Below are 15,700 nucleotides of genomic sequence, written 5' to 3'. Positions count from 1 at the left end.
GAAAAAAAAAAACCTTGGTATGTGGCGCACACACACTTTAACAAAACACCTAATAAGGCATCATCATCATCATCATCCTGGGCCTGCCCTGCTGTAGTTCACTAGCTAATCAAGGGGAGGCTGGAGAGAGCCCTCCCCCAGGAGCTCCGCAGGCGGCTGGTGCTGCGCCCCGGGGCTTCAGCGTGCAGGCGCCTCGGTGACGTCAGGGGCGCGACTCCCGCGATGCCCTGCGCGCCGGCGGCGGCCGGCAGTGGACTCTGGGTCACTTCTGTCCTCGGCACCCAATGAAGCACCTCAAAAGCCCTCGACCCGAGAGGCTTCAGAGAGAAGGTGGTGCCGCCGGTGCGGCCGCGGGGCCAGCCTCATTGGACGCTGCACAGTGGCTCCACCATGTGTGCACTCCAGTGGCCACCTGGAGGGCGCGCCTCCGTCGTCCCATCACACTCTTCCCCCCACTCGCAGTCTCGCTGGGACGGCCGGTGGGGTCCGCTGTGTCCATTAACATGTGAAAAGAGAAGGTGCGCCTGTTGGGTTACAGGCCGGGCGGAGCCGGGCCAGCTGCTGTCCTCCCTTCTCGCCTCCGGAGGTGCTGGGGCGGGGCCCGGCGTGCACCTGGGAAGTATCCCAGACCTGGCACTTGGGCCCCATCCCACTCTCCTCAGGCCCCAGAGATCTTGGGGAGGATTCCTAAACCACTGAGCTGTTCCGCTTGGTAGCTGAGGTGAGGATACAGCGGGGCCAGCGTGCGCCTGGACAGACGCGCGGAGCTGATGGCCCTCGCTGCTCCCAGGGGTGAAGGAGGCTCCCCTGAGGTCAGGCCTGCTGAGCTGGGCTGTCTGCTCCCCATACTTTCGGTTCTTTAGTATCCCATTTCTCTGCAGCCATTGTCCCTGCCAGCTTGCTTGCATTTTCTGGAGCGTTTCATGAATTCAGGCACAGTGTGTCCTGTTTGGCTTCTTTCAGCATAGTCATTTTGGAATTCATATACATTGCTGTTCTTTTTATTGCTGAGTAGTACTCCACCACAGGCATATACGTGTTTTGTGCCTCCAGTCATCTGTTGATTAATATTGGGCTTGTTCCCAGTTTGGGGCTATTACAAATAAAGCTGTGTACAAGTCTGTAAAATTGTGTGGACAATTTTTTTTTTCCTTAGGGTGACTTGATGGGTAAGTGTTTTTAAAAAGATTTTTTTTATGTATTTATGTATATATATAAAAGATTTATTTAACGAGTAGACCCAATCCTTGGCTTTCCAACACAATGCTAAGCTCTAGGTCTGGAGCTTTAAGTGTGACCCACTGTGGAATGACTATGTGGCTGGACCCTCCCTGTCCAACGAGGGAAAGGCCAGGACAAGATTCCCAGCAGAGTGCCCTCTGCGGGCCCCCAGGGCCACCCCCATGTGCGGCAGCGCCCTGGAAGCTGGGAGGCGCCTTTCCCGGAGCTGTGTGCTGGGCAGATGAGAACTGGAAAGTGCACACTTCAGACATCAACAGATTCCATCTGGCACCAGGGTGGTGTAACTGCTGCTGGTCGGACTGCAGGCCCCGCCAGCTCTGGTTTAGTGGTCAAATGGCCTCGGTTTCAATTTCCAGGTAGAGTCTGCAGTTGCTCCCTATCTCTTGCCCTGGGCAAGACCCACAGTACAGATCTTGCTCCTGTCTGAAATGGGACCAGCCATCCATTTAAGAGTGTGCTGCAAGCAAAGCAGCTTCCTGGACCTGAGGGAAGGGACAAATAGAAAGGGTCAAGTGTAAATCATTGAAGGGTCACAGTTATAAAAATGACTAACAGCAGTACAGTAGTTTCATTTAATATATAATAGGCCAGGGGCAGTTCTCTGTAAACAGTTTATCTCATCCTATAACCACCTTTTAAGTAGGTATTGATGTAGTGATTAGCAGCATCCTTAAGGTGGACTTTGTCAACTAACAGGCCTTGCAAAGATTTTCTCATTCCTGGAGCAGTGAAGCCGATGACTGCTCAGAACTATTAAAATCACTCAAGTGACACCCTTGGAAAACTCTGCCCATGTTTGCCAGTTAGTGTAGAGTCCGGCTCATTCTGTCATGGGCATCAGTCTACACACACACTGGTGGTACAGCTGCCTGGCAGGTTCTGTGCCCAGCCCCATCTACTAGCCCACCAACCTGGGCCCTTAAGCACACTAGTGGGAACTAGTCAGGTAAGGGGGTTCCCTTAGCTCTGATACCAGGCCTACTCTCAGCCACAGATTTTTTTTAAGATTTATCTTTTTAAAAATTTTTGGGCCCGGCGGCGTGGCCTAGCGGCTAAAGTCCTCGCCTTGAAAGCCCCGGGATCCCACATGGGCGCTGGTTCTAATCCCGGCAGCTCCACTTCCCATCCAGCTCCCTGCTTGTGGCCTGGGAAAGCAGTTGAGGACGGCCCAATGCATTGGGACACTGCACCCGCGTGGGAGACCTGGAAGAGGTTCCAGGTTCCCGGGCTTCGGATCGGCGCGCATCGATCCGTTGCGGCTGTTGCATTCACTTGGGGAGTGAATCATCGGACGGAAGATCTTCCTCTCTGTCTCTCCTCCTCTGTGTATATCTGACTGTGATAAAATGAATAAATCTTTAAAAAAAAAAAATTTATTGGAATTGACTTCCCAGGCAGCCACAATGGCTGGAACTGCACCAATCCGAAGCCAGGAGCTTCTTCTGGGTCTCCCACGCGGGTGCAGGGTCCCAAAGCTTTGGACCATCCTCGACTGCTTTCCCAAGCCACAGCAGGGAGCTGGATGGGAAGCAGGGACGCTGGGATTAGAACCAGCGCCCATATGGGATCCCAGTGTGTGCAAGGCAAGGACTTTGCCTGCTAGGTTGCTGCGCCAGGGCCCCAGCCACAGATCTTATGCAGTGCTGGTGGTTTCACTGACCCTGCCTGGAATGGCCCACCCCATGTCTTGGCCTTTGCCATCAGATAACTGCAGCCTGGCCTGGCCCAGCCTGCCCTCAATCCTAGTTCTTGCTGGTGGGTGCTGCAGCTTAGTCTTGCCCAGCCTGTCCCCATTCCTGGCTCTCATGTGAACCAGCCCAGCCTAATGTGGTCCAACCCCTGCCCTGACATTCACTGGCAGGCACTGTGGCCTAGACCTGCCAGGCAGGTTGCCCAGCCCTAGCTTTTGCAGGTGGCTGATGCCAACTATCCTAGTCCAGTTGTCTCACATAGGTGGGTGCCTTAGCCTGATCGAGAGTCATCTTCTGGTTCCCCCTCCCTCCGCTCCAAGCCACCCAGTCTTAGCCCCCTTATTTATCTAATAGTGCAGTGGTCTGATCTATCGAAGTTGCCCAGAAGTCATTGCTCTCTTGTAAAGTAATTTCTTAATGGTCCCTCTTCTCTGGGCAATCCACAGCCCCCAATGTCCAGATGGCACTTGTGGCCCCAGACCTGATCTATCCCCTATCCCTTTCTAAAACACAGGAAGTTATAGGAGCTTCAGTGTTTATTTATTTATTTGAGCTTCAGTTATTTCACCCAACTCTGGATCAGATATGCACAGCATTATATTTTTGTCCTTTCTGTGTCAGTATAACTCATGTCCCAAAGAACCTCAGGAGTTAGGAGGGAAACCATTTCCTCGTCCCTTGCAACAGACAGCCAAGGTATTGTGCCTCAGTTTTTCCATCTGCTAAAAGAGGGTAATATTAGCATCTAACACATAGGGCTGTCATAAGGATTAAATGCATTAATGTATGTTCACAGGAGACAGGTGCTTGGGACACCCTCATACAAAACCTGGCACATCTGACTTCAGCTTTCTACTGCTGTGTAGCCTGGGGAGCAGCAGGTGATCGGGTGACAGGTGCCTGGATCCTTGTCACCCACATGAGAGACCCAGTTTAGCTCCGGATCCCTGGCCTTACGCTGGTGCAGCCCTGGCTGCTGAGGCCATTTAGAGAGTGAAGCAGCAAACCTGAGATCATTTTGCCTTTCAAAGACATTAAAAAAGCAAAATAAATGTAAAATTTACATACATCATGGGCCAGTCCAGATGTGGACACTGGAGCTCAGGTTAGTTAGGTGATTTGCCTGGAATCAGTTGCAAGTGTTTGGATTGGGAATGGCACCTCATGAAGTCTGGCTGTGGAGGTTTCTAGTAGCTGGCTGCACTGCACAGCAGTTTAACCTGAGGCCTAACGGGCTAGGAGGCTGGACTTGGGCCTGGTGGTCTTGTCTCCTGCTGTTGTTCATTTACCTACATCTCAGCTCTTTCCAGGAAGCCCAGCTGGGCTGCCAAGTAGGAGGTAGGCAGACACTGACAGCCTGAAATGGAAAATCCTTGTTAAACCTCTAGCAGGAGGTAAATTGGCGCTTAAGTCAACATACCTTTCCCTCCTGGATCAGGTCTAGTGTTGGGCTCTGGGGGAGAAGCTGTAAGGGGGCTCACAGTTCAGAGGGAAAAACGCCCAAGTCCGCAAGGGCAGCAGACCACACTCACGGAGGATAAACAGGAAGCAGCTCGGTGGAAGGGGCGGCACTTCCAGGCCCAAGGTGGTCCCAGCGAAAGCAAGAAGACTGCCGCCTCTGGCTAGGGACGTGGACGGGGGACTGTCCTGCCTGGGGCAGCAGGCTATTTTCTTTTTTTAAGTTGAATCTTTTGTACCGCCTGCGATTGATGTTACAATCAACCAAATGGCCTTAGGCAGAAAAGTAAAGATTCTCCACCCTTACTAGAGGCGGCGAGCTGGCCGAGAACCCAGTAAAGCCTGTTGTAAAGAATTTATCCTGAGGGCTAGGAGCAAGGAGGCAAATTCCGGAGACGCTGGCTCAGGTCTGCACCTGAGGAGGGGCGCTCGGAGGAGAGGGTCGAAGGCGCATCGAGGGGCCGCCCTAAGGAGTGGGTAGAGGCGGTCGGCACGGAGCAGCGCTGGGTGGCCGACCCAGCTCGACCCTGGGTGTCCGCAGAGGAGCAGCGGCCGGCCTGCTTGCTACGCAGCACCTGGCCCCGGGCGGCTCCGGCGGAGCCCCGGCGCGCAGCCCCGCCTTGGTCCTCCCTCAGGCCCCGCCTCCGCGCCCGCGCGCCAGGCCCGGGCGGCGCCGACGCGCTTGGCGGGAGATAGAAAAGTGCTTCTGTGCGCGCCGGCCGCCGCTGCAGTTCCTCTCAGAGGGCGGCAAGACCCGTGGACGCTCCGACGCTGCCGAGCGGGGCCCGGGGGGCCCGGGGACCCGGAGCAGCCCGCGTTCTGACCCCGGCCCGGCTCCCGCTCCGGTCTCAGCCAGCTGGTGGCCGAGCGCGGCGCGGCCCGGGCCGGGGGGGAATGTCTCGGCGGACGCGCGGGTGAGCCGAGCCGGGCTGGCTGGAACTGGGGTGGGGGTGGGGGGGTCCTCTTCCCTCCCTCGCCCCTTCTCCGACCTCTGCTCCCGCCTGCACCCTCGCCGCGGGTCCCCCAGTTGGCACCAGGATTGAGTTCCTGCGGGAAATGCCGCGACGCATGACTGGAACCGCGCAAAAGCTGAGGGGCTGTCGGGGGAGGGGGACATTCGGTCAGTCCCCGGGACCTGCTGGGCCTCGGAGACGAAACGCGCGGGTCTCCGGGCACTCTGGCCAAGCCGGGAGTGATGTCATCTGTCTCCCGCCTGATTGCGGGGTGGGGGTGGGCCGGCCAGCGTCAGCTGGGAAGGCCTTTGCGGGGCACGGAGGAGACCTCCGCAGCGGGAAGACTGAGGCAGCGCGAGTGCGGGTCCAGGCCTGGAGGTGGCGTGGGAGGGGGGCCCAGGTCGCGCCAGCCTGGCTGGGGATTCTTGTTTGCCGGCGGACAACCCCCAGCCTGCTTCCCGGTCCTGAGCGGTGTGCCCGGGTGAAGAGGGGGCTCCTTTGTCTCCCGCGTGGGTCCTGCACCGAGGCCTCCCTTTCTATTCCCCACGAGGAGTTTGGGGCAGCTGGGGTGGAGGGGCTGATGTGCTGGCGGCCCCTGGGGCAAAGGGAGGAACTGCACGGTCTCCATTTTAGTCCCCCCTGAGAATAGGTAGCGGCCGAGTGGAACCTAGTCCCAGAACTGCGGGGTCACAGGGTGCTTGCACCTGTGTGCCCTGGCCCTGTCCACTTCCTCCCTGCTTCGTTGCAGCCCCCTCTTGGGGGAGTCTTGGGTGTCTCCTTGGGCTGAGGGGAAGGGCCCGATAGCTCTCATTAGAGCCTCTGCCTGGGGAGGCATCTGGTCCGTGGAAAGTGGACAGGGCAGCTGCCCAGGGCCTAACTGCGGAGCGTGCCGATGTCCAAGCCTGCTCCTGTGCGCTTGTCAGACCCTGTGCCGCCTTGAGAGTCAGGAGTGTCATTCCTGGATGCCGTACCCAGGTTCTCAGCCACTTCTGCCCTTCCCAGGGCACTCCCCCAGCCCAGCCCTGGGCACATTGTCTGGCTCTGGTGCCCCAGTGCCCTGCTTCCGGCACAGCCTCTGACTCATAGTGGCCTGGAGTGGAGCCCAGGACACTGAAGGCACTGCCTTGCTTCTGCTTTCCCAGGCTGGCATCATCAGGGCAGGACTGAGGGGGTACTGAGTGAAGGGGCTTGTTGGAGCCTGGCTCTGTGGACTTGGCAAGTGGCGTGAGCCCTGGAAGCCTCTTGTTTTGGAGTGTGTGGATGCCTTGTGACTTGGGGCCAGCGGCAGCTCCCTTCTCAGTGCCCTGTAGGTCTGTACTTGGGGATGGTAGAGGATTGTGAGTTGGGTCAGGAATGACAGGTAGGGTAGAATTCTGAATCCTCTTGTGACTGATGTGTTGCTGGGTTTGGATATGTTCCTCTCTTTCGGGCTAACAGCAACTCTGCCAGTTTACTCGTTCTCGTTTTTTTTTTAGAAGATTTATTTATTTTTTATTGGAAAGTCATATTCACAGAGAGGAGGAGAGACAGAGAGGAAGATCTTCCGTCCGATGATTCACTCCCCAAGTGAATGCAACAGCCGGTGCTGTGCTGATCGATCTGAAGCCAGGAGCCAGGCACTTCCTCTGGGTCTCCCACGTGGGTGCAGGGTCCCAAAGCCTTGGACCATCTTTGACTGTTTTCCCAGGCCACAAGCAGGGAGGTGGATGGGAAGTGGAGCTGTCGGAATCAGAACCGGCGCCCATATGGGATCCCAGTGCTTTCAAGGCAAGGACTTTAGCCGCTAGGCCATCGCACTGGGCCCGATCCATATGTTTCTAAATGGCAAAACAATTTTTTAAAAAATTTGAAAGACAGAGTTACAGGAAGGAGGAGGGAGACACAGAGAAGAGAGATCTTCCATCTGCTGGTCCATTTTCCAGATGGCCGTTGGTCCAGGCTGAAGCCAGGAGCCAAGAGCCTCGTCTAAGGTCTCACACAGGTGTAGGTGCCCAAGCACTTGGGCCATCCTCTCCTGCTTTCCCAGACAGAACAGCAGCAAGTTGGATCAGAAGTGGAACAGCTTGGATTTGATCCAGAATTCATATGGGATGCTGTGCTACAGCACTGGCCCCATAGATGGAAAAATATTACAGTGAGAGTCTGGTTTTGAGTATCTTAATGTTATTCAAGAAATCTTGTTATTTTTCATGTTGGATTTGAAATCACTAAAAGGTTCCTGAAAGTAAAGAATAAAAAAATTAAAATAGCCTAAACTCTATGCAACTAAAGCTTTTAAAGTCAGATTTACAGAGCGAAGGAGATACAGAAACATCTTCCATCTGCTGGGTTGCTCCCAAAGTGGCCTCAGCAGCTGGAGCTGAGCTAACCTGGAGCCAGGAGCTTCTTCTGGGTCTCCCATGCTGGTGCAGGGTTCTAAAGCTTTGAACCGTCCTCGACTGCCTTCCCAGGCCACAAGCAGGTAGCTCGATGGGAAGTGGAGCAGCCAGGATATGAACCGGTGCCCATATGGGATCCTGACGCATGCAAGGCAAGGACTTTAGCCACCAGACTACTGTGCCAGGCCCAATTAAAACTTTTTTTTTTTTTAAAGAAAGGCAGGGAGTTTGTGTCTTCAGAAGTGGGAGAAGTGAAAGCTGACAGCCCCACATCTTTTCCTGGATTTGGGTGGCCGCTGTAGCCACATGGGGTCCCCTTACACTGTTAGTGCTGTAAGAGTGTGTGGATGCTCACTGATCTTCAGCCTGCTCTTCCTGCAGGGAGGAGCTGGACGAGCTGCACTACCAGGACACCGATTCCGACGTGCTGGAGCAGAGGGACAGCAAGTGCAAGGTCAAATGGACCCATGAGGAGGTGAGTGCTAAGGCAGCTGAGGAGGTGAGGGGTCCTGGTAGCCTGGGGAACTGGCTGTTGACGCTGGATGCCCCGTCAGGTTGTGTTGTAAGTTGGCATGTGTGACGCCATCATGGTGTGGGTTGGACTCCCCTCTCCACCCCCCAAAATTGGTTTATTGGAAAGCAAAGCAGCACACAGAGTGGGTGGCATGAGCCCGAGTACTCAGGCTCCTAGGCTTTCCCAGCTGGGAATTGTAATCTCCTGTGGTCAGGATCCCATTGTTTGAACCGTCCCCTGCTGCCTCCCTGCAGTAGCAGGAAGCCGGAGCCCACACGTTAATATGGGATGCTCCCGAGCCATAGTGCCCATTCTGCCTCATTTCCCTTGGTGTGTGTAGTTTCCCATTTAAAAAGAAATTAATTTGTTTGTATTGGAAAATCAGATTTACAGAGTTTGAATCTGTAAATCTGTAAGGAGAGACAGAGATCGTCCATCTGCTGGTTCACTCCCTAAGTAGCCACAATGGTGGGAGCTGAGCCAAATCAAAGCCAGGAGCCTCCTCCAGGCCTCCCACGCAGACGCAGGGTCCCAAGGCTTTGGGCCGTCCTCAACTGCTTTCCCAGGCCACAAGCAGGGAGCTGGATGGAAAGTGGGGTAGCCAGCATAAGAACTGGCACCCATCTGGGATCCCAGTGCATGCAAGGCGAGAAGTTTAGCCACTAGGCTACCATACTCCATTTAAAAAAAATGTTTGTTTTTGCCTGTTTGCTATTTGTGTCTTTTGTTTTTAACTTACTGTGTAATGACGTAACTGTCTTCGGTCGCTTCAGGTGTTCCTTTAGCTGAGTGCTAAGCCTGTCTTTTCTGCCCATCATCCTGGGGACCCAGGATGGAAAATCTAATATTTTAGCCCACAAAATATTAGATTTAGGAGAATAAGCAAAACTTTTTTTTTTTTTAAGGTTTAGATTTATTTATTTTAAAAGAGGTGGTGGGGCGGGGAGTCAGATCTTTCATCCAGTTGTTCATTTCCCGGAGCAGGGGACCACAGCAGTTAATGCTGAGCTGGCTCAAGCCAGGAACTTCCTCTAGATCCCTCACATGGGGACAGGGCCCCAAGGACTTGAATCATCTGCTGCTTTCCCAGGTGTGTTAGCCAAAAGCTGGGTTGGAAGTGAAGCAGCCCAAAATCAAACTGGTGCCCGTTGGGATGCCTGATGCTGCAGGCCATGGCTTAACATACTGCACCACAGCACTGGCACCTAAGACAAGTTCTTGACCCTGAACAGTTCTGTTGGGATGGAGAGCTAAGGTCGCTGGCATGGCCATGAGATGCGCCTTGGCCTTTGAAGGACCCTTTGATGCACCTGCAGTCCGCAGTCTCTTCTCATACAAGGCTTGCAGCCTGCCAGGGCCTCGAGTCCGCACTGGCCTGTGTGAGCTGTTGGCCGCTGGCTGGCGGTAGGGACTTGAGGCTGGATGAGGATTTGAAATTCAGCTCTGGGAAAGATAAACTGTATAAAGTGTCCCGGGGCACAGCTGGGCCTGGAGTGGGGTAGAGGAACAGGTACTTGAAGGGCGGATGGAGATGCAAGATAGATTTGCTGGAGGGCCTGAGGCTGTGCTGTGAAGTACTGGGCTGGTTTCCCTGGCCCCAGAGGCCATAGGAGGTTTTAAAGCTGGGGAACTGTGTGGGTGGAGACCCATTCCAACCCATTCCAACCTCCTTTGGATGTTTTCCTTGTGTTTTATGTGAGCTAAGGAAATCCTGGGGAGAGATTGGGCCAGCTTGGGGCTAAAAGAGCCCAGGGCAGGGCCTGGGTTGTGGCACTGTGGCTTTAGCTGCTACCTGCTACCTGCTACTAGCCCAGCCCAGCTCCCCACTCCTGTGCTTGGGGGAGCAGCGCAAGGTGTCCCATGCCAGCCAAATGGGAAACCCTGATGGAGTTCCAGGCTTCTGGCTTTGGTCTGGCCCAGCCCTGGTCTGAACCCTTTTTCCTTTTAATATTTATTTATTTTTATTGAAAAGGCAGATTTACAGATAGATAGAGAAAGATCTTCCATCCACCCACTGGTTTACTCCTCAAGTGGTCACAATGGCCAGAGCTGAGCTGAGCCTAGAGCTTCTTCCGAGTTTCCCACGAGGGTGCAGGCTTTAGGTTGTTCTCTGCTGTTTTTTCCAGGGCACAAGCATGGAACTGGTTGGGAAGTGGAGCAGCCAAGACACGAACCAGCACCTATATGGGACCCCGACGTATACAAAGGGAGGGTTTAGCCACTGAACCATCGCTCCGAGTCCCACGTGTATTTTATTTTTATAAAATTGAGAAATACTGTCTCCCAGCTTGGTGCATCAATTGGCCAACCCTCCCCCATCAATTGCTGGGATTCCATGTGCATGCCGGTTCTAGTCCTGGCTGCTCCACTTCCCGTCCAGCTCCCTGCTTTTGGCCTGGGAAGGCAGCAGAAGACAGCCCAGTCCTTGGAACCCTTCACCCACATGGAAGACCCGGAAGGGGATTCTGGCTAGTGGCTTCAGATCAACTCAGTTCTGGATGTTGGGGCCATTTGAGGAATGAATCAGCGAATGGAAGATCTTTCTATCTCTCCTTTGTAAATCTACCTTTCCAATAAAAATACATAAATCTTTTTTAATAAAAGAAATAACCTTGGGGCCCGGCGGCGTGGCCTAGCGGCTAAAGTCCTCGCCTTGAAAGCCCCGGGATCCCATATGGGCGCTGGTTCTAAACCCGGCAGCTTCACTTCCCATCCAGCTCCCTGCTTGTGGCCTGGGAAGGCAGTCGAGGACGGCCCAATGCATTGGGACACTGCACCCGCGTGGGAGACCTGGAGGAGGTTCCAGGTTCCTGGCTTCGGATCGGCGCGCACCGGCCGTTGCAGCTCACTTGGGGAGTGAATCATCGGACGGAAGATTTTCCTCTCTGTCTCTCCTCCTCTGTGTATATCTGGCTGTAATAAAATGAATAAATCTTTAAAAAAAAAAATAAAAGAAATAACTTTATGTAGCAGCAGCTGCAGCCATTTGACCCACAGTGCTGTGAGTTTTAGCATGTGTTTATAGCTACAAATAACAGTAGTTGTACTCCAGAACATTCTACCACCCCCAATAGAGCCTTTGTTCTCCTTGCTGTCCCTTTGGTTCAGTCACTGTCTCCTTTTTGTTCCTGTAGCTCAGTTCACATTTTCTAGAATTCCGTGTGCGGGAACCATCTGGTGTGTCCGTTTACGTCTCGCATCATGGTCCTGAGATCCGCTTTTTGGGTCACAGAGCTCCTTTTCTTTTTTCCAAGTTTCCTTTTTTTTAAAAAATATATATATACATTTTTGTTTTGAATTTTTGAATTATGTGGTACAATTTCATATAGACTGGGATTTCCCCCCAAACTCCCACCCCCCGACAGGTTTTCCCCATTTTACTACAATGGTATAGTCCTTCATAAGGAGTCATAATTCAATCAGTCTTTTATTTAAGTGTACCCTGACATTGCTGGTACGGACAGTGACAGACAGTCCAGCATCCCATTGTCTACGCATGTCCAATAGTTTCACTCGGAGTCCATCTTCGTCTGGAAGCAGGGATGCATGTTGCATTATACCCCCACATCTGGATATGGTAGACCCCAGTACTCCATCATTATACATTTCCATAATTGAGAAGCGGTGAAAGAAGGTCAACTACTGGTATGATGGAACGCCTTTTCAGGACACTGTTGTCTTCCACCTTCGCTCCATTCCCTGGCTCTCTCCATCTCCAGGGCCGAGTCCTGTCACCTCTGGTCGGGGTGTGGTGATGGCCTCTCGTGTCCACTCAGTCTTCTCCTGTCCCTTTTCTTGCAGCAATGAAGGAACTCTGTCACAAGCATGTGGTAGTAAAAAGATCTATTTGTTTCTATTGAAAAGGCAGATTTACACAGAGAAGGAGAGACCCATCTTCCGTACACTGGTTCACTCCCCAAATGGCTGCAATGGCCAGAGCTGAGCGGATTCAAAGCCAGGAGCCAGGAGCTTTTTCAAGTCTCCCATGTGGGTGCAGGGTCCCGAGGCTTTGGCCCATCCTGCACTGCTTTTCCAGGCCATCAGCAAGGAGCTGGATGGGAAGTGGAGCAGCCAGGACATGAACCAGTGCCTGTATGGGATCCGGTGCTTGCAGCAAGGGGAGGATTTTAGCTCATTGAGTCATCACACTGGACCCACACATGTGGCACTATAAATGCCCACTGCTCCGATGCCTCAGTAGCTGAGCCTGCTGCACAGGCCGAGGAATTCTATGAGGTCTGGTGCCTTGCAGAATCATCTTGTATCTCTCATTCACTTGCTTTCTGCATTCTAGCAACCAATTCCTCTGTCTTTCTCAATAGACAATTATCAAGGGCCTCTGTGTTACATCCCCTGCAGGGGAAGTTCTCCTCCCGTCTGAGAGTTTGAGTAGCTTTCCCTAGACCGTAAGCCGCTTATAAGGTTCCTGCTTGCTGCTCTGTCACTCACCTGGCACACAGCAGGAGGTCATCCTAGCACAGGGTGAGAGGGACTAAGCTGTTCTTACAGGGCCTGGCATCTCAGGTGCCTGTGGGGCAGCTCCGGAACCCCCGAGTGGAACCCCTCTGTCTTCCTCTTGTTGCCAGGACGAGCAGCTGAGGGCTCTGGTGCGGCAGTTCGGACAGCAAGATTGGAAGTTTCTGGCCAGCCACTTTCCTGTGAGTATGGCAGGGGCTCTCATGGCCCCAACAATGGGCCAGGGACTCGCCCTCTGCCGAAGCGGAGAAGGGAGTACCTTATTAGATGCTTCCACAGGAAACCTGCTTCACAGGAGGCCTGGCGTTTCCTAGGGGCAGTTGTGGGGTCCTGGAGGAAGCCGCCAGGCACACCTGCCTTCTGCCTCCTGTGTTTAGGGCTCTGCAGGGTCTGTGGCTGGGCCAGTGGCATGTGTATTTGCATCCCTTCCTGCACAGCAGGTGGGGACTGGGTTCCTTAACAGTGAGGCGGCAGGTGGGGCTTCCGCAGCTATTACAGGCCCAGGCTGCAGATGTCTGTCCTCTGGCTTCCTGCCTGGGTCCCCTGGGCTGCTGCTGCTGGTGCTTCTGGGAATACTAACACTTCCTGAGAGCAGGGGTATCAGAAGCCCCTTGAGGCTGAGACAGGGTTGGTTTGGGTGGGGGATGGGCCCCCAAGTGCGCCTTTGGTTGTAGCAAAGGGCAACCACATGTGTCCTAGGTTGTGGGGAATGGTGCCCATCACCTGGAGAGGACCGGACCTCAGTTCCTGAGCCCAGTGCTTTGGTAGGGCCCCAGCCCATGGTTCAGAGGTTCTCGCAACTTCCTGTTTGTTCTTTCTGTTCTCCTCTCAGAACCGCACTGACCAGCAATGCCAGTACCGGTGGCTGAGAGTCCTGAATCCAGACCTTGTCAAGGGGCCCTGGACCAAAGAGGAGGACCAGAAGGTAATTTTGAGCACAGGGTCACCTGTGTGCCCTGGGCTTTGGTCCATCTGTGGGGCCACATGCACAGTGAAGCTGCTTGGCCCATTGCAGGCGTGAATGTGCACCTGAACCTGGGAGTGAATGAGTTTTCCTTCGGTTGGTCTGGATGTTCCCACACTGCCCAACTCGAGGCTCTGGGTCCTGATCCTCCGGGTCTCCAAGCAGGAGCTGGAACTGTTGCACACAACACTTCGCTTCGTGATCCCATCCGTAGGGGGAAGCAGCGACAGTGTCCCCCTCCACCTAGGGCTGTTACGAGGGTTGGGTGGGTGGTGCATGTGCTCGCTGGGCATGGCAGTGGCTTACAGTGATTGTGACCGGAGAGCCTTTTTCTGGGCTGAGCCTTGTAAGTGCTGTGTGTGTGACTTGAAAGGCAGAGTTACAGGGAGAGACACACAGAGAGCTGCATCTGCTGGATCACTCCCCAGGTAGCCACAGTAATGGACTGTTCTAGGCTGAAGCCAGGAGCTGGGAGCTTGCTCTGGGTCTTCCATGTGAGTGGTAGGGTTCTAAGCACTTGGGTCATCCTCTGCTGCTCTCCCAGGCACATTAGCAGGGAGCTGAGTGGAGCAGCCGGGTCTTGAACCAGAGTCTGCATGGGATGCTTGTGTTGTTGTGGACTGTAACTTTACCATATGAGTCACAGCAGTGGCCCCAGGACTTGTTCTTTTGGTTCCCACAGTCATGTTGAGTGGGTGCCAGTGGACACCAAGACTTGGGGAGTTGCAGGGGTTCCCCCCAGGCTAGAAAGAACTCCTGGGCTTTCTCTGGAGTCTCTGGTTCTTTCAGATGTCACAGGAAGGCATCCCATTGGGCATGTACAGCCCCGGGGGAAAGAGGTCGGTGAAAAAGGAACTAGATTTTTTGTGTGTGTGTTATTACAGTAAATGTGTCTGTTTTTGTTTTATTTGAAAGGCAAATGCCTGCAACAGCTGGGCCTGTACCAGGCCATCCAGGAGACAGAAACCTCATTTGGGTCTCCTGTGTGGGTAACAGGGACACAAATACTTGAACCATCATCTGCTGCCTCCCTGGATGTGGGTGCACATCAGCCGTAAGCTGGATCAGAGTGTAACAGCCAGCACTTGGACCAGGCCCTCTGATGAGATGCAGGCACTGAAAGCAGTAGCTTCACTTACTGTACCGTATCACCTACCCTAAGTTTTTAAACAATTACAAGTGAAATTTTAGGTGTGGAGTTGGTGATCATCATGTTGGTACCTGCATTCCTTATCAAAACCCTTTTGCCCCAAAGTGTCCACTCTTCTGTGTGCACAAGAGTGTGTGTGTCCAGAGTTCAGGAGGAACCTGCTTGGGAGGCTGTGAATGTTGTAGTTTCTGGTCTGAGCAATACGGGGACAGTTTGCTCAGTAAACTGGATTGGCCGACCAGTGCCACCTGGTGATTACAAAACATGCTATATGGGCCTGTGGCAGCCTCAGCGGGAGGGTCTCTGCCTACCTTGGTTCACTTGGGCCTCCTGTGGGGTGGTAGCCTTTGGTGCCATGGACCCATGCAGGCAGGTCCTCATCTCTGCTGTTCTGTGTGTTGATTGGGTTGGTTGTGCTCTGAGCAGGGAGACAGGACCCTTGCCCCCTGGGCTCACTGGCCTCACAGAAGCTTCTCTCCAAGGTTATCGAGCTGGTCAAGAAGTATGGCACAAAGCAGTGGACCCTCATCGCCAAGCACCTGAAGGGCCGGCTGGGGAAGCAGTGCCGTGAGCGCTGGCACAACCACCTCAACCCTGAGGTGAAAAAGTCCTGCTGGACCGAGGAGGAAGACCGCATCATCTGCGAGGCCCACAAGGTGCTGGGCAACCGCTGGGCCGAGATCGCCAAGATGCTGCCCGGGAGGTGAGGGGCTGGGGTGTCAGGCTGGGCTTCTGGGAGGTGATGGGCATGCTGTGTGTGGGCGGAGCTTCCCCGGGAGTGCTGTGGCTTTGTGCAGTTCTCTAACCCACACCCTCAGCTGTAGGACCTCCCAAGACACTGATAGGGTTTGTTTTATTTTTCTTAGCTTTATTT

General features: G+C 53.9%; 1 protein-coding gene across 1 annotated transcript in view; it reads left to right on the top strand.

Moving 5' to 3' along the window:
- Positions 1–5,052: 5,052 nt before the first annotated feature.
- MYBL2 (MYB proto-oncogene like 2) overlaps positions 5,053–15,700 on the top strand; it is a 28,285-nt gene continuing 17,637 nt past the window's right edge. Inside the window, exons 1-5 of the mRNA XM_004585815.2 lie at positions 5,053–5,305; positions 8,104–8,197; positions 12,823–12,894; positions 13,545–13,637; positions 15,309–15,529. Of these exons, the coding sequence (XP_004585872.2) occupies positions 5,286–5,305; positions 8,104–8,197; positions 12,823–12,894; positions 13,545–13,637; positions 15,309–15,529 (500 nt within the window). The 5' untranslated portion in view covers positions 5,053–5,285. The remainder of the gene's footprint in view (positions 5,306–8,103; positions 8,198–12,822; positions 12,895–13,544; positions 13,638–15,308; positions 15,530–15,700) is intronic.

This window comes from Ochotona princeps, chromosome 22, assembly GCF_030435755.1.
Source record: "Ochotona princeps isolate mOchPri1 chromosome 22, mOchPri1.hap1, whole genome shotgun sequence".
Taxonomy (NCBI): Eukaryota; Metazoa; Chordata; class Mammalia; order Lagomorpha; family Ochotonidae; genus Ochotona; species Ochotona princeps.
This window is presented reverse-complemented; position numbering and strand designations above follow the sequence as displayed.